Source organism: Loxodonta africana, chromosome 16 (assembly GCF_030014295.1).
Source record: "Loxodonta africana isolate mLoxAfr1 chromosome 16, mLoxAfr1.hap2, whole genome shotgun sequence".
NCBI lineage: Eukaryota > Metazoa > Chordata > Mammalia > Proboscidea > Elephantidae > Loxodonta > Loxodonta africana.
In genome coordinates this window covers 83,095,715-83,123,099 of record NC_087357.1, presented here as the reverse complement: position 1 = coordinate 83,123,099, position 27,385 = coordinate 83,095,715, and the positions used below count along the sequence as shown (strand labels likewise).

Below are 27,385 nucleotides of genomic sequence, written 5' to 3'. Positions count from 1 at the left end.
AAGGAGAAAGAGCAAAGCAGAGACAGCCACCAGGGGTGGCTCAGGGGCACCTCCTTAGTTTCCATCAATACCCCAACCATGGCAAGTGATGCCACACTGTGAAGGGAAGCAATGCACTTGCTCCCTGAACCAGATCGAGACCCCCTGATCTGGCCAGGGGCAGTCCCCAGAGCCCCTGGGAAAGTGGGCAGTAAGAAAAGAATCCCATTTGCAGGTGCATGGGAGGACACAGCAATCCAGGGGTCACACGGGGGTCACCCTAACCTAGCCTGGGGCATCAGGGAAGTTTCCCTGGAGTAAGCATTATTTAGGAGTCCCTGGGTGGTGCAAATGGTTTGTGCTCTACTACTAACCTAAAGGTTGGCAGTTCAAACCCAACCCACCCTGCACCGCTGTGGAAGAAAGGTCTGGCTATCTCTTTCCATAAAGATTACAGTCAAGAAAATGCTATGGAGCAGTTTTACTCTGCGACATATGGGGTTGCCGTGAGTCAAAATCAACTCAATGGCAATGGGTTTGATTTTCGGTTTTCAGGTGGCACAAACAATTGTAACCAAAAGGTTAGAGGTTTGAATCCGCCCAGAGGCACCTTGGGAGAAAGGCCTGGTGCTCTACTTTTGCGAAATCAGCTATTGAAAACCCTTTGACGCACAGTCTTACTCTGACACCTGGAGTTGTCACGAGTCGGAACTGACTCCACGGCAACGTTAAGAAGCATTATTTAAATTAAAACCAAAAGGAACAGTCAGAGCTAGTGAAGGTGAGGGGAAGGCTGGGGGTGGGAAGGGGTGTGCAGGTTGGGGGTGTGCCAGACAGGGGTAGAGAAATAGCAAAGGACTTAGAGGGCTCAGAGACGTGGGCGACAGGGTGTGACAGGACTGCAGCAAGCTAGGGGGGAGCTGGCGTCGGATGAGGCCAGCACTGTGGTGTGGTAAGGATCCCGGGTACGCAGGGAGGAGAGCCCCTGGCCATACGTGCTGCACAGCTCCAGGCTCGTGGAAGGGTCTTGGCCCTTGCTCACAGCTTTCCTATTCCAGTGGCCTCTGTCCTCTCTGCCAGACTGAGCCCCTGCTGTTCTAGGCCAGGTGAGCAGAGGCTCTTGGGCTTTCCAGAGCATCGCCCCCACAGCCAACACAGCCACCCTGGCCAGGAAGGGAGAGCAGGAGTTGAGGAAGCCACATGGAGGGTGGAGAGGCTGAACTGAGGCTGTGAAACACAAGAAGTGCCTGCAGCTTCCAGAAATAGCCTTGTAATTAAGAGGAAACAATAATGGCCGGTGACCAGACTGTATCAAAACTTCTGCCCACTTTGTTTTTCCTGAGCAATCTTTGCTAATTAATTCTTAACGATTCACACACTGGGATTAAAACACTCAGCTCACAGAAGCCAAGCTGGTCGATACCTTTTCAGCCTAATGGAGGGACTGGAGGCAGAGAGCAGGCTTCAGGCCTGAGGTGGAACCGGGCGTTCTGGGCATTCAGAGCTCTTCCAAAGGGGTGAGGCCTCCCAGGGCGTCGCAGGGGGCGTCCCCCTCCCCCACGGAGGTCCACTCTGACCAGGAGATGGTAACACATGCTAATACTACACCACCTGTGACAAGGTAGCCGCTAGAGCCTTGAGGGAGTAAGCCGGGGGCGCAGGAAGCCATGGGCGTGGGGCTCGAGGCTGTCCTCGGTAGTGTGGGTGGTGGTGTCCAGTGAGGACCAGACAAGGGGACCCAAGGCCAGAACTCCCAGCTAGGCCCTACACTCACTGGGGAAGGGTCTGCTCCATCTTAAGCACATCTCTGTTGGGACTGGAAACTTCCCTATGACCCCCGAGTGGGGTGGAAGGAAGAACCAGGTCCCTATTCAGTCACTGTTTACTCAGCTAGCGGCCTTGGGCCAGTGGGGCCATGGCTCTGAGCCTCTGCAGTGGGGCTGGTCACAGAAGCCGCTTGCTGGCCTGCCCACAAGGGTGGACAGGAGGGCCTCCAGACGGAGGGAGGACACAGGCCGTGCACTTGGGCAGACAGGGGTAGTCCTTCCACGAGCACACCCGATAGCCACTTTAGACAGGGTTCTGGAGGCCACGGGAGATGTGCTGTAGAAACAACACTGGGTGGGGCTGGAGCAGAAGGGAGACGCCTGCCCCGCAACGCACGGTTCTCGGCAGTTCTGAGAAGTCACTGTGCCAAGGCCTCCTGAGGCCACTGGACTTTTGAGCCTCAGACCAGAGGGGCCTGTTTTCAAGAGTGAGTCTCCGAGGCATTTCCAGAGTGAGCAGGGGAGTCTGGAAGCCGTGCAGAATGACTAATTAATGATGGTAAAGTACTGTGGGAGAGGAAAGCACTGCGTAACTGCTAAGTGGTGGGGTTATTACTATTCATGCAGTATTCATGCTGTGCTCTCCAGCCTCTGGGAAGCTTCACTCTGGAGTCCTCAGGGACTGGACTGAGGGAGCACGTGCCCAGGGAACAGGGCTGTGACAGCAGCTGGCCTGGCCAGCGGGGAAGGGGCCAAGAGGGTGCAGAGGGGCGGCAGACACGCCACCGCACTGAAGCCACAGTGCTTGGGGAAATGGGACCTTGGCAAAGCCAGGGAGGCCAGATGGAGCCTTCTGCCTCCATTTACCAGGAGAGGGCATCCATGGAGCCCAGCTGTGTGCCAGAAACTGGGCTGGGAGTTCCCACCATTGTCATCTCTTTCAAGTCAGCTCCTAACGCTGCAGAGGAGTCCCTGGGTGTGCTGACTGGAAGGCTGGCAGTTCAACTCACCCAGAGGTGCCTCCAAAGAAAGGCCTGGCCGACTTCTGAAACGTCGCAGCCATGACATTTCTACTTTGCAACACATGGGGTTGCCAGGAGTTGAAATCTACTTGACAGCAACTGGTTTGGTTTGGTTAACATCTGTATTATGTCTAAATATTTACAAGCTATACCACAGGCCAGCCTGCTTCCCACCCTGGGCCCTGCACTCCACTCCCCAGGGATCCCCTGCTGAGGGGTGCAGGTCTTCTGGGCCAAATACGAGGAGCCAGGCCTGGCCAGGACTCCTGGGAAGAACCAGACCCTCCAGGACTCAGGTAGGCCTGACCCAGTCAGATGCCCAGGCAGGTTCTCCTGCCTAACTCCTAGGCTTTCCCACCCAAGTGGTCCCCTAACCAGTCCTCCAATGTAGGGGAAGGAAGCAGAGCTACCTGAGAACCTGGCCTTCTGAGAAACCCATGCTGGTAATTGCAATAAAAGCAGCCCTCCCTCACTCTCCTTCCCAGGGCTGTGGTTTTCCCTCCCCACATGCACACGGCCCCCCTTTCCAGCCCCTTCCCCTGGCACGGGGACAGAGGACACACACAAAGCCCTCTTCCTGAATTCTCATGAACTTTCCCTGAACTTTCAAAATAACGTTCTTACAAGAACAAAAAGAAAAACAATGTCTTTGCATTTGGCATGTGTGCGATGTGTGGGGCCCTCAGAAGCCGGGACAGGGCCCGCTGTGCTGGGGGACGGTGGGCCTCATCTCGCAGGGCTGGGGCCTCCTCAGGCTTACACAACAGAATGAGAGACATCTGGGCCACAGCTGGTCTGCGTGGCTCCAGGGAAGACCTGCACTCCAGCACGGTGGATAGGGGTTGGCCACAGTATTTCATGTGCCTCAACCACCAAGGCTTCTCCATAGCTTGGAGGGCATCTGTTCTCCAGTGCTCTTGGCCTGCTCAGGGAGCCCCTCTGAGTATCTCCAGAAGCTTCCAGGCCTGCCTGTGCAACATACCTTCTGATGGGGCCAGGATGGCTATGACAGATACAGGCTACACAGACATACAGCCCTGTCTCAGGTCTCATGATCGCTACACACACATACAGCCCTGTCTCAGGCCTCACAGTCTCTATGCACACATAACGCCCTGTCTCAGGGCTCATGCTCACTACACAGACACACAGCCCTGTCTCAGGCCTCATGCTCACTACACAGACATAAAGAGCCCCGTCTTAGGCCTCAAGCTCACTACACAGACATACAGCCCAGTATCAGGCCTCATGCTCACTACACACACATAAGGCCCAGTCTCAAGCCTCATCCTCACTACGCACACTGAGAGCCCTGTCTCAGGCCTGATGCTCACTACGTAGACTTACAACCCCGTCTCAGGCTTCATGCTCCCTACACAGACATATAGCCCTGTCTCAGGCATCATGCTCAATACACAGACATACAGTCCTGTCTCAGGCCTCATGCTCACTAAACAGACATACAGCCCGGTTTCAGGCCTCATGCTCACTACAACTACATACAGCCCTGTCTCAGGCCTCATGCTCACTACACAAACATAGAGCCCTGTCTCAGGCCTCATGCTCACTACACAGACACAGCCCTGCCTCAGGCCTCATGCTCACTAAACAGACATACAGCCCTGTCTCAGGCCTCATGCTCACTACACAGACATAGAGCCCTGTCTCAGGCCTCATGCTGACTACACAGACACAGCCCTGCCTCAGGCCTCATGCATACTACACAGACATACAGCCAGGTCTCAGGCCTCATACTCACTACTCAGACATACAGCCCTGTCTCAAGTCTCATGCTCACTACACAGACACACAGCCATGTCTCAGGGCTCATGCTCACTACACAGATACAGTCGGGTCTCATGCCTCATACTCACTACACAGACATACAGTCCTGTCTCAGGGCTCATGCTCACTACACAGACATACAGCCCCGCCTCAGGCCCCATGCTCACTACCCAGACATATAGCCCAATCTCAGGCCTCATGCTCACCACGCAGACATACAGCCCCGTCTCAGGCCTCATGCTTACCACACAGACATACAGCCCCGTCTCGGGACGCATGATCAATACACTGACATACACCCCTGTCTCAGGCCTCATGCTCACTACACAGACATACAGCCCTATCTCAGGCCTCAAGCACACTACACAGACATACAGCCCAGTCTCAGGCCTCAGGCTCACTACACAGACATACAGACGGGTCTCAGGCCTCATGCTCACTACACAGACATACAGCCCTGTCTCAGGCCTCATGCTCACTACACAGACATACAGCCGGGTCTCAGGCCTTATGCTCACTACAACCACGTACAACGCTGTCTCAGGCCTCATGCTCACTACAACCATGTACAGCCCTGTCTCAGGCCTCATGCTCACTACAAAACCTACAGACCTGTCTCAGGCCTCATGCTCACTACACACACATACAACCAGGTCTCAGGCCTCAAGCTCACTACACAGCCTTACACCCTGTCTCAGGCCTCATGCTCACTACGCAAACATATAGCCCTGTCTCAGACCTCATGCTCACTACACACACGTACAGCCCTGCCTCAGGGCTCATGCTCGCTGCGCAAACTTACGGCCCCATCTCAGGCCTCATGCTCACTACGCAGACGTACAGCCCTGTCTCAGGCCTCATGCTGACTACACACACATACAGATGGGTCTGAGGCCTCATGCTCACTACTCAGACATACAGCCCTGTCTCAGGCCTAATGGTCACTACGCAGACATACAGTCCGGTCTCAGGGCTCATGCTTACCACACAGACATACAGCCCTGTCTCAGGCCTCATGATCAATACACAGACATACACTCCTGTCTCAGGCCTCATGTTCACTACACAGACATGTAGCCCGGTCTCAGGCCTCATGCTCACTACACAGACATACAGTCCGGTCTCAGGCCTCATGCTCACTACACATACAGCTCGGTCTCAGGCCTCATGCTCACTACACAGACATACAGATGGGTCTCAGGCCTCATGCTCACTACACAGACATACAGCCCTGTCTCAGGCCTCATGCTCACTACACAGACATACAGTCCGGTCTTAGGCCTCATGCTTACCACACAGACATACAGCCACGTCTCAGGCCTCATGATCAATACACGGACATATACTCCTGTATCAGGCCTCATGCTCACTACACAGACATAAAGTCCTGTCTCAGGGCTTATGCTCACTACACAGACATACAGACCAGTCTCAGGCCTCATGCTCACTACACAGACATAAAGTCCTGTCTCAGAGCTTATGCTCACTACACAGACATACAGCCTGGTCTCAGGCCTCATGCTCAGTACGCAGACACACCACCCTGTCTCAGGCCTCATGCTCCCTACACAGACATACAGCCCTCTCTCAGGCCTCATGTTCACTACACAGACATACAGCTTGGTCTAAGGCCTCATGCTCACTACACAAACATACAGCCCTATCTCAGGCCTCATGCTCACTACACAGCATACAGCCTTGTCTCTGACCTCATGCTCACTACACAGCCATACAACCTGGTCTCAGACTTCATGCTCAGTATGCAGACACACCACCCTGTCTCAGGCCTCATGCTCCCTACACAGACATACAGCCCAGTCTCAGGCCTCATGCTCACTACACAGACATACAAACCCAGTCTCAGGCCTCATGCTCACTGCACAGACACACAGCCCTGTCTCAGGCCTCATGCTCACTACACAGACACACAGCCCCGTTTCAGGCCTCATGCTCACTACACAGACATACAGCCGGGTCTCACGCCTCATGCTCACTACACAGACATAAAGTCCTGTCTCAGGCCTCACGCTCACTACACAGACATACAGCCTAGTCTCAGGCCTCATGCTCACTACATAGACATGTGGCCCGGTCTCAGGTCTCAAGCTCACTACACAGACATACCGTCCTGCCTCACGGCTCATGCTTGCTACGCAAACTTACAGCCCCATCTCAGGCCTCATGCTCACTACACAGACATACGGCCCTGTCTTAGGCCTCATGCTCACTACACACACATACAGTCGGGTCTCAGACCTCATGCTCACTACACACACGTACAGCCCTGCCTCAGGGCTCATGCTCGCTGCGCAAACTTACAGCCCCATCTCAGGCCTCATGCTCAATACGCAGACATACAGCCCAGTCTCAGTCCTCATGCTTGCTACACAGACATACAGCCCGGTCTCAGGCCTCATGCTCACTACTCAGACATACAGCCCTGTCTCAGGCCTCATGCTCACTACACAGACATACAGACGGGTCTCAGGCCTCATGCTCACTACACAGACATACAGACGGGTCTCAGGCTTCATGCTCACTACACAGACATACAGATGGGTCTCAGGCCTCATGCTCACTACACAGACATACAGATGGTTCTCAGGCCTCATGCTCACTACTCAGACATACAGCCCTGTCTCAGGCCTAATGGTCACTACACAGACATACAGTCTGGTCTCAGGCCTCATGCTTACCACACAGACATACAGCCCCGTCTCAGGCCTCATGATCAATACATAGACATATACTCCTGTCTCAGGCCTCATGCTCACTACACATACAGCTTGGTCTCAGGCCTCATGCTCACTACACAGACATACAGCTTGGTCTCAGGCCTCATACTCACTACACAGACATACAGCCCTGTCTCAGGCCTCATGTTCACTACACAGACATACAGCTTGGTCTCAGGCCTCATGTTCACTACACAGACATACAGCCCTGTCTCAGGCCTCATGCTCACTACACAGACATACAGCCCTGTCTCAGGCCTCATGCTCACTACACAGACATACAGCCCTTTCTCAGGCCTCATGCTCACTACACAGACATACAGCCCTTTCTCAGGCCTCATGCTCTCCTCCAGGGGGAAGAACACAGGAGCTTTGCATGTGGAGCCTCAGAAGCCAGCAGTGACCCTGCTCACTTGGCCCTGGACAAAGCCAGACCTTCTTCTCTGCCCTGGTGTAAGCAGTTGCCTCTTTCTGTAAGCCTTTCCCATGAGGCATTGATGATTCAGTTGTTGAATGCTCGCCTTCCATGCCGGAGACCTGGGTTCAATCCCCAGCCAGTGCACTCCATGTGCGGCCACCAGTCATCTGTTCATGAAGGCTTGTGTGTGGACAGGTTTCAGCTGAGCTTCCAGACTGGACTAGGAAGATAGACTAGGAAAAAAAATCTTGGATCTACCCCCAAAGAGCAGCCAGTGAAAACCCTATGGATTGCAAAAGTCTGACCTACAGCCAGCCACAGGGATGGTGTTTCACTCCTCTCTGCACGGGGCTGAAATGAGTCAGGGGCTGACTCAATGGCAGCTAAGCCCCCTTACCTCCAGCCCACCCACTGCATTGCCCCCAAGGCTTTTCCTCCAGGCTGTCCCACACCCCCTGTGGGAGCAGGCCCAGCTTCCTCACAGGGCTCACCAAGTCCCTCAGCCAGCTGGGCTTACCTCTCAGCTTCATCTCTGGTACCCACACCTCAGCAAGGCTATACCCGCTTCTCAGAGCACCGTCGTTCTTTCCCACCCAGATCCGTTCCTACCATAGTGCCTGCAGACTGACTCTGGAAACTGAGTGTCCACTTTCTACATTAATTAAATCACAATCAAGTGCTGCTTACAGGGCAGAAGCTGGGGGGCAGGGGGGTGACCAAACAAGGCAAGATGCTTGCTGTGACAGAGGTCACACAGGATGTGGGGATAAGATCTTAAACAGACATGCATGCAAATAGCTCTGTTATAAAACTGTGAATAGTACTGTGAGAGGGCAATACCATGGCCTCCTAGAAGGAGCTGAGATGCATTTCAGGCAGAGGACAGGACCCCTGAGGAAGCCTCCAGGCAGGGAAGGACTCGGTTCCATGAATGCAGGGAGCAGAAGCACCCTGCCGGAGGCACTGATGGGGTTAGGGTGGCCGGCAGGTCTAGAGAGGGAGGGCCTTGTAGGCCACAATAAAAGCTTAGGTCTTCCTAGCAACAAAGGGGAGCTACTGAGGGATTTCAGCAAGGCAGAGGCATAGTTAATTTGCACTTAACAGGATTCCTCCTCCAGGAAGCCTCCCTGGACAGCCTTTGTGGTTCAGGAACTTCTTCTGTTTCCCTTTTTGCTTCCTTCATTTCAGCACTTAACAAGCTGCATTGCAACTGTCTCCCCAGAGACTGTGAACTCCTTCAGTTTGGAGCCTGACTCACTTATATTTGTGTCCCAGTGAAGAGTTTGGTGAAAATCAATATTTGCTTAATGAAAGAGAAAGTTCCGGAATGTCTGCATGTCCCAGGCATCTGGAGTAGCCCGTGGGCCCAGCTCCAGGCCCTTTGCCTCCTCCCTGGGCAGCGAATTCTTGAAGATGTAGCTCTAGGGGTTGCACAGGCCTCTGAGGTGGGTGCAGCTGAGGTCCAGGCAGAAATTCCCCAGCTGTTCATCTATCCCATTCAGATAAGGAGGGAGAGAGTCTGGTTCATTTCACTAAGAATCATTAGCAGTTTTTTTAATGGAATAAAATTTAATAAAAGGAGCAGCTCAAGCAGGTCTGGTGGGTAAACGAGGGCCTGGGTGTGCCACTGATGCTTACCGTGACTTTAAAGAGAAAGCACAGGCAGCTTAATTTCAGAGCCAGTGGAAATGTCTGCTCACTTGTATGTCAGCCAGGTTGACTCTGGTTTCCAGCTGCCCAGCAGTGGCTCTCATCAGGGGCGTGAGGACCACAGGGATTTCTCTGACAGGTCACCCCTACTGCCTCCCTTCATGGGGAATCAGCCCTCCTCTGGAGTTTCCAGGATCAGGAATGTGCGTCTGGGAGACGTTAGATAGTCCACGTCCCCTCCTCAAAGAACATTACTCCAAATCACCTGTCCCCCAGGATCTTAAAAACTAATTTCAGACTTCTGCCTTCAAAAAAATGTAAATGTCCTTTTCCTTATTCCTCACATTAAGTACAATTAAAAGCCCTGAACATTGTATTAAAAATAAAGAAATAAATAAATAAGAACACTCTGTAATGTGGAGGGAAGAAGGCAGACCGGCTGGGAACCTCGAGGCCCCAGGAACATGACGTGCTGGTCAGTTCCCTGGATTTTCTCTGCCTTATAATCCCAGACTACATGCTGGAGAAGCAGCTACCCAGAAATGCCAATCAGCACATAAAACCCAACAAAAGCTTACTCTCTAGCCAAACTAGGAAAGGGGTAGCTTAACAAGACAGAAAGTTTTTAATCAATAACCATTCTACGCCAGTCAGACAACTCAGAAAACACTGTGGCCCCACCACTGTCTGTTCCACCAAAGGTCAGATGGGAAGCCCAGATTTCCGCTCTCGCCAGAATGTAATAAGCCACCTAATTCCCATTATCTCAGAAAAGGCCAAGTGGGAAGATAGGACTTTCATCCTCAAAGGATGGAAACAAGCCCCTCACCCCGATGGAGATCACATTGGGAAACTGGACTTCCACTCTCTGCTAGAATGATGTCATAGGAGGCTTCAGAGAAGGTTAGCAATAACCATTGCCCAGCAGTGCCAAGGCTGGTCCTCCTCCCAAGGATGTCAGTGGATGCCACATGGGCAGCAGTAACATTTCCCAGCAGGGGTTGTATCAGTGGAGGCCTAGTGGGGATCCTGAACTCCCACCTAAACTGGTAGTAATGAAGAACCCCTGTCATGGATTGAATTATGTCCCCCCAAAAATGTGTGTATCAGTTGGACTGGGCCATGATTCCTGGTATTGCGTGATTTTTCTGTATTTTTCTCTATGATGTTAATGAGGTAGGATGGGTGGCAGTTGTGTTAGTGAGGCAGGACTCAAACTACAAGATTGGATTGTGTCTTGAGGAAATTTCTTTTGAGATATAAAAGACAGGAGCTAGCCGAGAGACAGGGGACCTCATACCACCAAGAAAGCAGCACCAGGAGCAGAATGCATGCTTTGGACCTGGGGTCCCTGTACCTCAGAAGCTCCTTGATCGGGGAGGATTGATGACAAGGAATTTTCCTCTAGATCCAACAAGGAGAAAGCTGTCTCCTGGAGTTAACACCCTGAATTTGGACTTTAACCTACTAGATTGTGAGACAACAAATTTCTCTTTGTTAAAGCCACCCACTTGTGGTATTTCAGTTATAAGAGCACTAGATGACTAAGACAACCACTCTACCACCAGGTTTCAACAGGGGCTGAGAGAGGAAACTGAGCTTCTCTCCCCATTTGGCAGTAACAAGGAGATTCCCTATTTCACCCGCCAAAACAATGTCAAAGAAGGCCAGCTAAACAGAAGGTGTGAATAAGATCCAGAGTCTTATAACATAATACCAGAAACGTTCAGGTTGCAACTGAAAATCACTTGTTCTACCAAGAACCAGGAAGATTTCAACAAGAAAGATAACCAAGGGACACCAATACCAAGAAAACACAGCTGTCAGAATTATCCGATAAGGATTTTAAAGCAGCCATCATGAAAATGCTTCAATGAGTAATTATGAAAATGCTTGAAACCAGTGAAAAAACAGAAAGTCTCAGCAAAGAAATAGTACCTCTAAATAAATAAGTAGGATATAAAGAAGAACCAAATGAAAGCTTAGAACTGAAAAGTATAACGAAATAAAAAAAAAAGAAAAACTCAATTAATTCAAAAGCAGAATGAAGAGAACAAAGGAAAGAATCAGTGACCTTGAAGATAGAAAAATAAAAATTTTCCAATCTGAACAAGAAGAAAATGGAATGAAAAATAATAAAAAGAACATAGCTTCAAGAACCAGTGGGACCATAGCAAAAGATCTAACATCCATTTCTTCAGAGTCCCGGGGGTAGAAAACAAAGAGGGTGGGACTGAAAAAAGAATTTGAAGAAATAATGGCTCAGATTTTTACAAATTTGGTTAAAGACATTCACCTGGAGGTGCAAGAAGCTGAGCAACCTACAAATGAGATACACTCCGGTAAACCCATGGCAAGACACACCATAGTCTTGTCATTGGTTTACATCAGAGACAGAAAATTCTGAAAACTAAAGAAAAAGGAATAATCTTGAAAACAATAAGAGAGAAACAACGCCTTACTGTAGAGGAGAACAATTCAAACGACAGTGGATTTCTCCTCAGAAAGCATGAATGCCAGAATAACGTGGCCCACCATTTTTCAAGTGCTGAAGGAAAACAAATTAATAAATGTCAACCCAAAATGCTGTTAAATTATCCTTCATAATGAAGAGGAAATCAACATATTCTCAGAAAAAGGAAAACTAAGAAAATTAATCACTGGGAAACCTACGCTAAAAGAATGACTAAATTTCTCTGAACAGAAATGATAAAAGAAGAAATCTTTGAACATCAGGAAGTAAGAACACTGGAAAGAGTAAAACTACGGATGAATAAAATGGACTCTTAATCTCTTAATTTTCTGAATTATATGTGACTGTTAAAAAATTATAACACTATCTGATGTAGTTTTCAATGTAGGTAGAATTATAAAAAAAAAAAAAGAATTATAAGACAGTTACAAATGGGAGCGAATAAAAGGACATAAAGAGAGATACAGATTCTACATTTCACCTGAACCGCGAAAATGTTAACATCAATAGACTTGGGTAAGTTACGTATACATAATGTAATACCTAGAGCTACCACTAAAAAAATATGTATGCAAAGCGATATAATCATAAACACTATGCTGTTGCTGTTCTTAGATGGGGTGGAGTCGGTTCCGACTCATAGCGACCCAATACACAACGGAATGAAACACTGCCCTGTCCTGCGCCACCCTGAAAATCATTGCTATGCTTGAGCTCGTTGTTGTAGCCACTGTGTCAATCCACCTCTTTTCCGCTGACCCTGTACTTGCCAAGCATGATGTCCTTCTCCAGGGACTGATCCCTCCTGACAACAGGTTCAAAGTATATAAGACGCAGTCTCGCCATCTTTGCTTCTAAGGAGCATTCTGGTTGCACTTCTTCCAAGACAGATTTGTTCGTTCTTTTAGCAGCCCGTGGTATATTCAACATTCTTCACCAACACCACAATCCATAGTCAATTCTTCTTCGGTCTTCCTTACTCATTGTCCAGCTTTTACATGCATATGATGCGATTAAAAAGACCATGGCTTCGGTCAGGTGCACCTTAGTCTTTAAGGTGACACCTTTGCTTTTCAACACTTCAAAGAGGTCCTTTGCAGCAGACTTCCCCAATGCAATGTGTCCTGATTTCTTGACTGCTGCTTCCTTGGGTGTTAATCGTGGATCCAAGTAAAATGAAATCCTCGGCAACTTCAATCTTTTCTCCATTTATCATGATGTTGCTCATTGGTCCAGTTGTGAGGATTTTTGTTTTCTTTATGTTCAGGTGCAAGCCATACTGAAGGCTGTGGTCTTTGGTCTTCATCAATAAGTGCTTCAAGTCCTTTTCGTTTTCAGCAAGCAATGTTGTGTCATCTGATGCCCATTCTTCTCCATATAGTCCAGCTTCTCGTATTATTTGTTCAGCATACACGCTGAATAGGTATGACGAAAGAATACAACCCTGACGCACACCTTTCCTGACTTTAAACCAGTCAGTATCCCCTTGTTCTGTCTGAACAACTGCCTCTTGATCTATGTACAGGTTCCTCATAAGCACAATTAAGTGTTCTGGAATTCCCATTCTCCACGATGTTATCTATAATTTGTTATGATCCACACAGTTGAATGCCTCTGCATAGTCAATAAAACACAAGTAAACGTCCTTCTGATATTCTCTGCTTTCAGCCAGGATCCATCTGACATCAGCAATGATATCCCTGGTTCCACGACCTCTTCGGAAACCGGCCTGAATTTCTGGCAGTTCCCTGTTGATCTGCTGCAGCTGTTTTTGAATGATCTTCAGCAAAATTTTGCTTGCGTGTGATATTAATGATATTGTTCTATAACTTCTGCATTTGGTTGGATTGGCTTTCTTGGGTATAGGCTTAAGTATGGATGTCTTCCAGTCAGTTGGCCAGGAAGCTGTCTTCCATATTTCTTGGCATAGACGAGTGAGCACCTTCAGCACTGCATCTGTTTGTTGAAACATCTCAGTTGACATTCTGTCAATTCCTGGAGCCTTGTTTTTTGCCAATGCCTTCAGCGCAGCTTGGACTTCTTCCTTCGGTACCATCGGTTCCTGATCATATGCTACTTGTTGAAACAATTGAACATCGACTAATTCTTTTTGGTATAATGGCTGTGTATTCCTTCCATCTTCTTTTGATGCTTCCTGCGTCGTTTAATATTTTCCCCATAGAATCCTTCACTACTGTAACTCGAGGCTTGAATTTTTTTCTCAGTTCTTCCAGCTTGAGAAACGCTGAGCATGTTCTTCCCATTTGGTTTTCCATCTCCAGCTCTTTGCCCATGTCATTATAATACTTTATTTTATCTTCTGGAGCCGCCCTTTGAATTCTTCTGTTCAGTTCTTTTACTTCATCATTTCTTCCTTTTGCTTTAGCTGCTTGACATTCATGAGCAAGTTTCAGAGTCTCCTCTGACATCCATCTTGGTATTTTCTTTCTTTCCTGTCTTTTCAATGATCTCTTGCTTTCTTCGTGTATGATGTCCTTGATATCATTCCACAACTCACCTGGTCTTTGGTCACTAGTGTTCAGTGTGTCAAATCTATTCTTGAGATGGTCTCTAAATTCAGGTGGGATATACTCAAGGTCATATTTTTGGCTCTTGTGAACTTGCTCTGATTTTCTTCAGTTTCAGCTTGAACTTGCATATGAGCAATTGAGGGTTTGTTCCACAGTCAGCCCTGGCCTTGCTCTGACTGATGATATTGAGCTTTTCCATCATCTCTTTCCACAGATATAGTCAATTTGATTTCTGTGTGTTCCATATGGTGAGGTCCATGTGCACAGTCACCGTTTATGTTGGTGAAAGAAGGTATTTGCAGTGAAGAAGTCGTTGGTCTTGCAAAATTCTATCATTCGATTTCCAGCATTGTTTCTATCAAGGCCATACTTTCCAACTACCGATCCTTCTTCTTTGTTTCCAACTTTCGCATTCCAATCACCAGTAATTATCAATGCATCCTTATTGCATGTTCGATCAGTTTCAGACTGCAGCAGCTGATAAAAATGTTCTATTTCTTCATCTTTGACCTTAGAGATTGGTGCGTAAATTTGAATAATAGTTATATTAACTGGTCTTCCTTGTAGGCATATGGATATTATCCTATTACTGACAGCGTTGTACTTCAGGATAGATCTTGAAATGTTCTTTTTGACAGTGAATGCAAGACCATTCCTCTTCAAGTTGCCATTCCCAGCATAGTAGACTATATGATTGTCCAATTCAAAAAGGCCAATACCAGTCAATTTTAGCTCACTAATGCCTAGGATATTGATGTTTATGTGTTCTATTTCATTTACGATGATTTCCAATTTTCCTAGATTCATACTTCATACATTCCAGGTTCTGAATATCAATGGATGTTTGCAGCTGTTTCTTCTCATTTTGAGTCTTACCACATCAGCAAATGAAGGTCCCAAAAGCTTGACTCCATCAACGTCATTAAGGTCAACTCTGCTTTGAGGAGGCAGCTCTTCTCTAGTCATCTTTTAAGTGCCTTCCAACCTAGGGGCTCATCTTCCAGCACTATATCACACACTGTTCTGCTGCTATTCATAAGGTTTTCACTGGCTAGTGCTTTTCAGAAATAGACTGCTGGGTCCTTCTTTTTAGTGTGTCTTAGTCTGGAAGCTCAGCTGAAACCTATCCTCCATAGGTGGCCCTGCTGGTATCTGAATACTGGTGGCATAGCTTCCAGCATCGCAGCAACACACAAGCCCCCACAGTATGAGAAACTGACAGACACACGGGGGCATAAACACTATAGATAAATCAAAATGGATTTTTGAAAAATGTTCAAGTAACCCAAGGGAGGCAGGAAAATGAAAACAAAAATAAATAAAAACAGAACCAACAAAAAATAAAATATAAAATGGCATACCTAAAGTTCTAACATATCAAAAACTGCAGTATATGTAAATGGCCTAAGTTCATCAATCAAAAGACAAAGCTTGGTAGAGTGGGAAAAAAATGACTGAACTGTACACTGTCTACGAGAAACTCACTTCAAATATAGCAATATAGGAAGACTGAAAGTAAAAAGATGGGAAAAGATACACCATGCAAACATTAATAAAAAGATAGTAGGATTGGCTATATTAATATCAGATAAATTTCAGAACAAAGAAAATTATCAGAGACAGAGAGGACATTAAATAATGATGAAAGGATCAACCCACCAAGACATAGCAATCCTAAATGTCTATGTATCAATCAATAGAGCTGCAAAATATGTAAAGCAAAAACTTGTAAAATGGAAAAGAGAAATGACGAATTATGCACAATTGTAGTTGGAAACTTCAACACCGCCTATCATCAATTGATAGAACGGCTAGACAGAAAATCAGCAATAATACAGAAAAATTCAACGACACCATCAAGCAACGGAACCTGTCAACATTTATAGACCATTCAACAGTAGCATAATACACATTGTTTCTGAAGCAACCACATAAGATATGCCAAAATAGACTACGTTCTGGGCCAATCCTCAAAAAATAAAACCAAAAGAATTGACTTCATGTGGAATGTATTCTCTGACCGCAATGGACTCAACTAGAAATCAATCATAAGATAACAGGAAAATCTCCTAACATTTAAAAATTAACAGTACTTCTAAATAATCCATGGGTCAGAAAAAGTCTCCAGAGAAACTTAAAAAAAATAATGTACTGACTGAATGAAAATGAAAACACAATTTTATATACATGGGATGTAGCTAAAGCAGTTATGAATGGAAAGCTTATAGCACTAAATGCTTACATTAGGAAAAAAGAAAATAAAATTAGTAATCTAAGACCCCACCCCAAGAAACTAGAAAAAGAAGAGCAAAACAAACCCAAAGACAGTTTCTGGGTAACACAAACAGTTTGCACTTGGCTGGTAGCCAAAATGTTACTGGCTCAAACACACCCAGCAGCACAGTGGAGGTAAGGCCTGGCAATCTGCTTTCATAAAGATTACAGCCAAGAAAGCCCTACAGAGCAATTCTATTCTGTAATACATGGGGTCACCATCAGATGGAATTAACTTCATGGCACAAGACAACAATATAAATTATGATATACTCATGGGATAAAATGCTATCCAGCTATTAAAATCATCATGTTTAAAAATAAATAAACCCAAAGCAAGCAGGAGGAAATAAATAATATAGATAAGAGCAGAAATCAATGAAACAGAAAATCAATAGAAAAAATCATTGAAACAAAAAGATAGTCTTTGAAAGATCAATCAAATTGACGAACCACTACTAAGACTGACAGAGAAAGAGAGAAAGAAAGAGGGAAAGAGAATACAGCAATGACTAGTATCAGGAATGAAACGGGATATCACTGCAGCACCTGCAAATATCTAAAGGATAATAAGAGGATACTACAAATATCTCTACACACATAAACCTATCGACTTAGGTAAAAGGGATCAATTCCTCAGAAAAGTACAAACTACCACGCACACAAAAAAAACCAAGCCCATTGCTGTCGAGTCGATTCTGCCTCATAGAGACCCTATAGGACAGAGTAGAACTGTCCCCAAGGGTCTCCAAGGAGCCACTGGTGGATTTGAACTGCCGAATTTTTGGTTAGCAGCCGAGGTCTTAACCATTATGCAACCAGGGCAAACTACCACAACTCACCCTATATGAAATAGATGCTCGGAATAGCCCTATAGCTATTAAGGGAACTGAATTCATAATTTAAAAAATCCCCAAAAAGAAATCTGCAGGCCCAGGCTGTCCACGGGAAGATTCTACCAAACATTTAAAGAAGAATTAACACGGATTCTACACAATCCTTTCTGGAAAATATGAGTGTGTTGGTTAACGTTATGTGTCAGCTTGGCTGGGCTATGATTCTCCGTGGTTTGGCAGGCACTACATAATCACCTCCCACTTTGTGATCTGATGTGAGCAGCCAATCAGTTAAAAGGGGATTCTCATTGTGGGTGTAGCCTGCCTCCAGTACATAAATGGATGTTCTGGCAAAGCTCTCTTTCTTTCTTGCTCTGTGCTCTTTGCTCTTTTCATTGCTGACCTCTGGTTCTTGGACTGTAAGCCTGCAGAAATCTCTGGCCTGCTGTCTGACCTGCAAATTTTGGATTTGCCAACCCCCATAACCCTTGAGCCATCAGAGGCTTTCAGCCTGTCTCCTGACACATGGATTTGGGACTTGTGAGCCCTCACAATTGTGTGAACCATTTCCTTGAAATAAATTTATATACAGAGAGTAATTAATAAACAGTCTTTTCAACAAATGATGCCCCAGCAGTTGAATACCTATAGGCCAAAAAAAAAAAAAAAAAAAAAACTTTGACTTAAGCCTCACACCTTATACAAAAATCACCTCAAAATGGATCACAGAATTAAATGTAAAACTATAAAGCTTTTAGGACAGAATCTTAGAGACTTAGGCTTTGGTGAAAAAGAAAAAAATATATATATTTATATATGCTTCACTGGTTTTGCTCCTTGTGACTGCTAAGGTTGTGTGCCATCTTGGCTGGACCACGATTCTCCTTGGCTTGGCAGTTATGATGTATTTTGGCAGTTATGTAATGATGTAATCACCTCCACGATAAGATCTGATATAATGTGACCACTTCCGTGATGGGATCTGTTGTGCATAGCCAATCAGTTGAAAAGGAATTTCCTTGGGGGTGTGGCCTGCATCCAGTACAGGTGGACATTCTGGCAAGGCTTGTGGGCGTTTGCTCACTCTGGCCCCTGCAGCTGGCTCCTGTTCATCTGACCTCTGGTTCTTGAGACTTGAGCTAGCAACTTACATACTGTCTTGGGATTTGTTGGTCTCTTCATCCTGTGAGTCAGAGCCCTGCTGTCCAACCTGCTAATTTTGGGTTTACCAGCCTGTGCAACTATGTGAGTCAGCAGAAGCCTCCAGCCTGACCCAGGGAGTTGGACTTTCCAGCCTCTATAACCATGTGAGCCATTTCCTTGGCGTAAACCTCTCTATATATATATTTATGCACTTTATTGGTTTTGCTTCCCAGCCTAAAACACTCTCTAGAGAGCCCAGACTAAGGCAGTGAGGGAACACTTCCCATTTCCTTTTATGAAGCCTGTGTATCAAAACCACATACTGACCTTTTGGTTAGCGGCTGTAGCACTTAACTTCTCTGCCACCAAGGTTTCCAAATATAGGTGTAAAAACCCTTAATAAAACATTACCAAGCAAAATTTATCAAAATATGAAAAATAATACTCTATAACAAAGTAGAGTTTATTCCAAGAATGCAAGACTGGCTCAATATTCAAAAATCAGTCAGTGTAATCTGCCATATTAACAGACTAAAGAAGAAAAATCAGGTGATCATCTCCAGGGATGCAGAAAAAGTAACAGAATTCTACACCCATTCATGACAAAAATCTCAGAAAACTAGGACTAGAGAGCGACATCCTCAACTTGATAAAGAACATCTACTACAAATCTACAGTTAACATTATACTTAATAGAGAAATATTGAATGCTTTTCCCCTGAGATTGGGGACAAGGCAAAGATGTCCACTGTCACCACTCATTTAACACAGTATTGAAAGTTCTGGAAAGAAAAGGCATACGGATGAGAAAGGAAGAAATAAAACCGTCCCTATTTGCAGATGACAGGATGGTCTATGTAGAAAATCCCAAAGGAACTATAAAATAACTCCCAGAACTAATAAATAAGGTCAGCAAGGTTGCAGGGTACAAGATCGACATGCAAAAATCAATTGTATTTCTACATACTAGTACTGAACATACAGAAACAGAAATTTAAAATACAATAAATACAATAATTCAAGAAAAATACTTAGGTATAACTCTAATAAAACGTGCAGGAGTCATTTGCTGAAAACTACAAAAGTGCTGATGAAAGAAATCAAAGAACATCTTAGTGGAGACACATACCATGTTCATGAAAAACTCAACATAAAGAAGATGTCAAATTTCCCCAAATTTATCTATAGGTTCAATGTAATTCCTATCAAAAGCCAGCAATATTTTTGTAGGTATAGATAAGATTATTCTAAAATTTACATGGAAAAGCAAAGCAACTAAAACCAAAAAACCAAACCCACTGCCATTGAGTCGATTCTGACTCATAGCAACCCTATAGGACAGGTTAGAGCTGCCCCATAGAGTTTCCAAGGAGCACCTGGAGGATTCAAACTGCCGATCTCTTGGTTAACAGTCGTAGCACTTAACCACTGCGCCACCAGAGTTTCCGCAAAGCAACTAGATTTGCTAAAAACTTTTTGGAAGATAAGAATAAAGCAGAAGGAATTGCCCTACCCAATTTCAAGCCTTATCATACAGCTTTGTGAGTCAAGACCGTGTGACATTGGTGGAGGGGTCAGAGAACCAGTGATAGCCCCACATGAGTATAACCACCTGATTTTTGTCAAGCGAGCAAAATCAGTCCAAGGGAGAAAAAATAGGCTTTTCAACAAACGGTGCTCTAGCAATTGAATATTTATAGGCCCAAAAAAACAAAAGTACTTTGACTTAAACCTCGCACCTTATACAAAAATTAACTCAAAATCAATTATAGAACTAAATGTAAAATGTAAAACTATGAAGTTTTTAAAAGAAAATCTTGAGGACTTGGGGCTTGGTATAAAGTTCTTAGACATGACATGAAAAGCATGATCCATGAAAGGAAAAAAAACAATAAATTTGACTTCATTTAAATTAAACACTTCTGCTCTGTGAAAGACCTATGAAGAAAATGAAAGCACAAGCCACAGACGGGGAGAAAATATCTGCAGATCACATATTTGACAAGAACTTGTATCTAAAATGGGGCCCTGCTGGCACAGTGGTTAAGAGCTCAGTTGCTAACCAAAACATTGGTGGTTTGAATCCTCCAGCCAGTCCTTGGAAACCCTAGGGGGCAGTTCTCTGTCCTATAGGGTCGCTATGAGGCGAAATTGGCTCCACAGCAACAGGTTTGTATCTAAAATACGTTAAGAACTCAAAATACAACACTAAAAAAAAAAAAAGGGCAAGCAATCCGATTAGAAAACAGGCAAAAGCCATGAAGAGAATTCTTGCTCCATGAGGGAATTTCTCTTGCTTCCTGGGGGCCCAGCCTCTTTTACCCTCTGCCTACTTGCCCAGACCCTGGTGTATTAGCTTTCTTTTGTTGCATTTGGGATACTCTGTTACATAGAAATAAAAAAAGGAATTCACCAAGAATTCTTTCTCTCTGGAATCCGTACACGATTCTGAGCCATTGTCTTGGCAGGAACTTGAAACAGGGGAAAAGCTGTCAGGAAAGATTTTTACAAAGATCTCAGGGACTAAGAGCCAAGAAATAAAGTGATGGCTTTGACTTGTAAGATGAAAACGGATTTAATTCTCTGTACCCTGGCCCCTGCCATCTTTTCATTATAAATTATGGGAGGGGAAAAAAAAAAAGCCTCTGCTATCTTCAATAATCCTGGCTCCTTCAGTGAAGAATGTTTTAGGCACTGAAACATAATTAAAGTGATATTGTATTTCTTTTATTATCATGATTATAATAATACATAGATTTCAGTGGGTGCTTTCCAACAGAATTAAAATGAAGACAAATGGCTGGCACTCTGGTTAGAATTGGAGTTCACAGGGATATTTTATATGGCAGCTTTTTTTTTTAAAGGAAGATACAGACCTCTAGTAAAATGCCTAGAATTTCCCCGGATATTTTCAATAGCCTTTCTTAGATCAGTATTTCAGCAAGATTTAAAAATATTGATCAGTTGTTATTTAAATAGCAACTAATTTAAGATTGTGACAGCCATGATCTAAAACCAAGTTTTAAGGCTTTTATCATTATGTCAAAAAATGAACCAGCCTTTCCCTAACATGCTTCCTGATGTAAACCCTGAGGAGGACACCCCTCGGTTGTGTAGTTTTCTGACTGGGATTGCACAACCTGAATGTAGTCATTGAGAAGTGTCAGGCAAACCTCGAAATGAGGAATGTCCTATTAAAGCTGGGGAGGAGGCGAGAAGCTGTATCTTCAAGACGATTGGTGTCGTAAAAGACAAAGGCTGGGGACATATTTCAGATTAAAAGACTGAAGAGACACGGTTACTAAATGCAACACCTGCCTCCAGGCTGAAAGCCTGCCCGGGAGGCACAGCAAATGCTATAAAGGACATTATTGGGTCAACTGAAAAAATGGAATGCCGTTAGTAGACTCTATAAAATATTTTGTCGAAGTTAAATTTCCTGAAGTTGTTAACTGTGCTGTGGTTACGTGGCGGTACATCTCTACTCTTGGGAAATACACACTGATGCATTTATGGATAAAAACCAAGCCAAAACAAAACAAAAACCACCCGTGGCGTACACAACTTACTCTCAAATGGTTTAGAAAAAAAGATTACACACACACACACACACACACACACACGGAAGTCCCTGGGTGGTGCGACAGTTAATGTGATCTGCTGCTAACAGAAGAAAGCCTGGTGATCTTCTGAAAAATTAGGCATAAAAACCCTGTGGAGCACAGTTTCACTCTGACACGCGTGAGCTTGCCAAGAATCAGAGTCGACAGAAACAGGTGATACATTTTATATATCTGTATATGGAAAGCTGGTGGTGTCGTGGTTAAGCACTATGGCTGCTAACCAAAGGTGGGCACTTCGGATCTACCAGGCGCTTCTTGGAAACTCCATGGGGCACTTCTACTCTGTCCTGTAGGGTCGCTATGGGTCGGAATTGACGCGACGGGTAACAGTATATGCGTATGTACACACACACACACACACACAGAGAACACATAAGATAAAGCAAATGAAGTAAATTTTTAAAAGTAGGTAAATTATATGAGTGCTCTTTGTACTATTCTTTTTCTTACAACTTTAAGTTTGAAACTATTTTGAAATAGAAAGTTGAAAAACGTTTAAGAAGCAACAAATTCGGTTTTCTGTGATGATACCATCAGCACTGAAAATATAGCTTTTTGGCGTCAAAATGCCTCAGTGTGAACCCCAGCTCTGCCACTTATCAGCTATGTAACCTCTGGTAACCTGATTTAATCTCTTTGCGCTTCAGTTTCCTTTTCTGTAAAACGGGCATGGCTATAAAGAGAGTGTCTGCCTCACGCACTGTTTGTGGAAGGCTTGTGGAAGTGCGGAGAGCAGGCCATAAGCAGGCTAAGCTATCGGGAAGGGGAATTTATTATGCTTTCAAGGAGTGCTCTTTACAAGGAAGAGTATTGGCTTAGGAAAAGCCAAAATGATCCTGTTGGTGGTGGTGGTGGTTGCTGATTGTGACTCATAGCAACCCCATGTGCACAGAGTGGAAGTGCTCCATGTGGTTTTCAAGGCTGCAACCTTTCTGGAGCAGATCACTGGGCACGTCTTCCAAGGCACCTCTGGGTGGTCTTGAACTGCCAACCTTTTAGCTAGCAGTTCCGTGCTTAAGCGTTTGCACTACCCATACGATTCTAAGAAGGAAAAAAGAAGGGACACAGAAGCAGGATGTTACCTACAAGTTTTCAAGATTCATAAGCTATGGTAAATATAACGATGTAACATGATTCAAATATAGGCAGGTACAAGAATCACATGACATAGAAAGCCCATCAATACCTCAGACATTGGGGTACAGGATAGAGGAAGCATTACAAAGCAGGCGAGAAAGGAAAGATGACTCAATAAATGTTATCAGGACAATTGATGTTCCATACAGAAAAAAATAAGTTAGATCTTTCTTTAGGTCATACACAAAAATAAATGTCAAATAACTTAAAGACCAATCATATGAAAAAATGTAACCACTTAAAGTACGAAAATATTTCTTAGATGAGACAGAAAAATCAAACACACAAAAGCAAAAGACTGATAAATTGGGCTGGTAACCAAAGGTAGGTCAGCAGTTCAAATCCACCAGGCGCTCCTTGGAAACCCTTGAGGCAGTTCTACTCTGTCCTATAGGGTCGCTGTGAGTCGGAATCGACTCGACGGCTACGGGCTCGGTTTTTGGTTTGGCACGGCAAAGGATACTACAAGGATAAAAGTCAAGCAACAAACTGAGAGAAGATATTTGTAGCATATAATACAAATAATTAATATTCAGAAAACAACAAGTGAAAGACCAAACCAAATAAACACTGAATGAAAGGTAAATAACAGGAAATTTGCAGAAGAGAAAACCTGGCTGTCTGATAAACTGAGGGAAAACACCTATTGTACTCTCACTTCTTGTTGTTGCTATTGTTAGCTGCTGTCTAGTCCCCCCCTGACTCATGGCAACCCCATGCACGACAGGACAGGACCATTGTGATCCACAGGGTTTTCAGTGGCTGATTTTCAAAAGTAGATCACCAGACTTTTTTCCTAGTGTGTCTTAGTCTGGAAGCTCCGCTGAAGCCTGTTCAGCATCACAGCAACACACAGGCTTCCACTGATGGAGAGGTCGTCACTGTACGGGAGGTGCATTGGCTGGGAATGGTAATAAAAGAATACAATATAAAGAATTTTAGACAATATTTTACAACTACCCAATTGGCAAAACTGCCAAGTCTGACAATATCAAATCTTACTGAGCATGTGCACACCCTCTGGGGGAGAGCAATTTTGCAATATCCACTAAAAAAAGAATTGTGCACCCCTATTTTTTTTTTTTTTTTATGACACAGCAACCCTCTTCCTTCTCCTGGAAAGACACATGTGCTCCAGGGATCGGTCCGAGGGTGTTCTCTGCAGCAGCCATTGTTGAGTAGAAGTGAAAAACAACCTTAATTTCAGCAGTAGGGAAATGGATAAAGAAACAGGTCTGTACAGAATCTTACAGAGTAGTTAACGTGAATAAATTTGACCTGTGTTGTCAAAATGGACAGATGAAGTAGAATGTTAAAAAAAAAAAGCTTTTTAAACACTGGAAAGCTAGAACATTTTAAATGTTTGTTGTTTATTTGCAATTCTTCATTGAATTGACTGTTCATATAATTTGCATGTTTTTATTTGGCTTATTAAATGTAACTTCCTTTTTCCCCTGGGAAGGGCTGGTTTATGTAGACAGGTCAAAAGCAGAAACCCAGGGTAGAACCCCCCTCTTCCTCCATTACTGGCCACACACTGCCTTTAGTGTATACCGAGCACTCTGTTCAGTCTCAGCTGGGTGGTTCTCAAGGTTCCATCATTGTCATTTCCATGTCTATAATGGTATATATCATGCCGTCTGTCTGTCTGGCATGCTAACTCCCAGAGGCCAAGATCCTGTTATCCTCTGGGCTTCACATGGAGTCCTGCTCACAGGACTGACTTTGTCCACATCCAGAGATGGAGAACTGTCTCAGAGACAGACTGTTTGCCTTGAGCCTTGACCCAGCACAACTTTGGGAAAGAGCATCTTTGTGTATAATGAGCAGCATCCGTTGCTTTTTTAGGAAATAACAGTTGATGTTAAAGGAGACTTTGCAAAGTTGGATGACTCTCTCCATCTGTCTGTCTGTCTGTCTGTCTGTTAGTCTTTGGCTCTCTGCCTTGGAGTCTGTCTATCTCACTCCCTTTTCTATCTCTGCCTCTATGCCTGTCTCTAACCATCTCCGTTCCTCTGTCCCTCTTTCTCTTGGTGTTTCTGTGCTTCTCTAGCCTTAGTTTCTCCCTTTCTATTTATCTTTCCTTTTCTGAGTCCTGCTTCTCTCCCTTCTTCCTGCTTTCAGTGCACAGGAATAAAGGTGACTTTAAAAACAGAGCTGCCTGGGAGTAACCAAGAATCCAATTCCCTTTGTGAGAACAGTGATTCACCATTTACTAACCAGCCTCTGCTTGCCTGCATTTTCTCATTTTACGTAATGCTTTGAATTTGACTTAAATTAATTCTCACACAATCCTGAAAGGCAAGCATTACTACCCTATTTTTTGCTTAGAAACTGAAACTCAGAGAGTGTGAGTAGCTTTCTATGGTTTGTCAACAGCAGAGACAGAGTTTAAACTCAGATTGTCCTAGATCCTAAGTCCAGTGCTCTTTTTGTCACATGTTCCCTGCAGCTCAATGGGACGAAGAGGAGCACTGCTCACTGTCTGGTCAAAGTGAGAAAGGCCATCTGTGTGAAGAGACATATAGCATGCTTCTGGGAACGAGCCCCAAAGGCTGCCACTCTTGTTCCATGCTCCCTGTGGCACCTCCTGCCCAGAAGTCCCCTCCGCACCATTTCCACACAAGCACCACTCACCCAGGAGAAGCAGGAGGACTCTCAGGATGCTGGCCACCACGCCCATGCTGCACCTCTGCCCCTGGTTCCTCACAGAGTGTTACGGAGACTGCGTGTGTCCAGAGGCTCCGAGGGTCAGGAGCCAAGCCCCCATGTGATCGGGAAGGAAGCTGCCACCACAGCTGCTGCTCAGTTCCGCTCCCCGAGCCTACTCCAACCAGGTTGTGGGGGGGCCCTGAGGTCTGGCCTCTGCGAGGTGGTGGAGGGGAGCTGACCTCTAGTGAGGACTGCTGTGGCACGCTGGGAAACTGACACCCAACATCTTCTCGGTCATCCTCACCAGGAGCACAGGACCAAGGCACAGTCGGCACAATTTCTGGCCCAAAGACCCACAGCCAGTAAGCCTCCAAAGGGACTGGGAACTGATCCACCCTAAGGTCTGAGCTGGACAGTAGCCCTTCCTGCCTTGGGCAGGGATAGAAACTGCCCCCCACCCCTACCCCGCCCCAGCCCAAAGCTCAGCCCATCCCTGTTACTCTGCCCTTTGGTCATCCAGAGAGGTGACGAATCTCTTCTCAGAATAAGATTTTTAAATGCACAAAATAAAATACGTAGGAATTACAACAGATTTCTGTTATATTGAAATATTGTTATCAACATGTTTAAGAAAAGAAACCTGTGGTATGGGAATGTGTGTGCTTCTTTATTAACACAGAAATAGCAAGATCCAGCAGCAAGCCAGATAACTACCCAAGCTTGAGGCAGTGATACGTGGATCTGTTAGAGGGTCTGCAATGACTGGATGCCATGTAGAGAGGCCTGTGGTCACTACTAGGAATAAAGTCACTGTGGGTTTGTTGCCTGCACTCGTGATGGAAGGAATCACTAAGTTTTCACAGAGGTTAGCGAAATAGAAATGTAGTTTTCCCCACCCAAATTCACAGACCCCAGGCCATGCTGCCTGCCCTGTGGGAACCCTGGTGTTTCTACAGGTTCTCCTAGCAGGTTTGGAGCTACACGTTCCTGTACTTCTCTTTTATACCTGCGTACTGTATTGTCACCACTTACTTGTCAAGCCACCAACTCAATTGTGCAAGGATATAACTTTTTAAAATATAAATCAACTTAGTGACAGTTCTTGAGCCCCGCCCCCTCCAACTGAGGAGGCAGAAATTAAACTTTGTCTCTGGACTCCCTCAGTCAAATCCCTTACAGTAACGGCTACCTCACCTCACACTTCCTGCTAGGCCCAGCACTCTCTTAGAACATGAACTTGATTTGACCCTGATCACAACGCTGTGAGTTAGGTAGTAATGGTGGCCCTCGTTTTTCAAGGGGGTACCTCAGGGGTGTGGATAGTTAAGACACTCAGCTGCTAACCTAAAGGCTGGGAGTTT

At 45.3% G+C, this 27,385-nt stretch overlaps 1 protein-coding gene across 2 annotated transcripts in view; it reads right to left on the bottom strand.

Moving 5' to 3' along the window:
- Window positions 1–26,494, bottom strand: part of TMEM273 (transmembrane protein 273) — a 62,096-nt gene extending 35,602 nt beyond the window's left edge. Inside the window, exon 1 of one of the 2 annotated variants that reach the window (XM_064269850.1) lies at window positions 26,010–26,494. In XM_064269850.1, the coding sequence (XP_064125920.1) occupies window positions 26,010–26,055 (46 nt within the window). In that variant the 5' untranslated portion in view covers window positions 26,056–26,494. The remainder of the gene's footprint in view (window positions 1–26,009) is intronic. The other variant, XM_064269849.1, reaches the window with a different exon arrangement.
- Window positions 26,495–27,385: the final 891 nt, after the last annotated feature.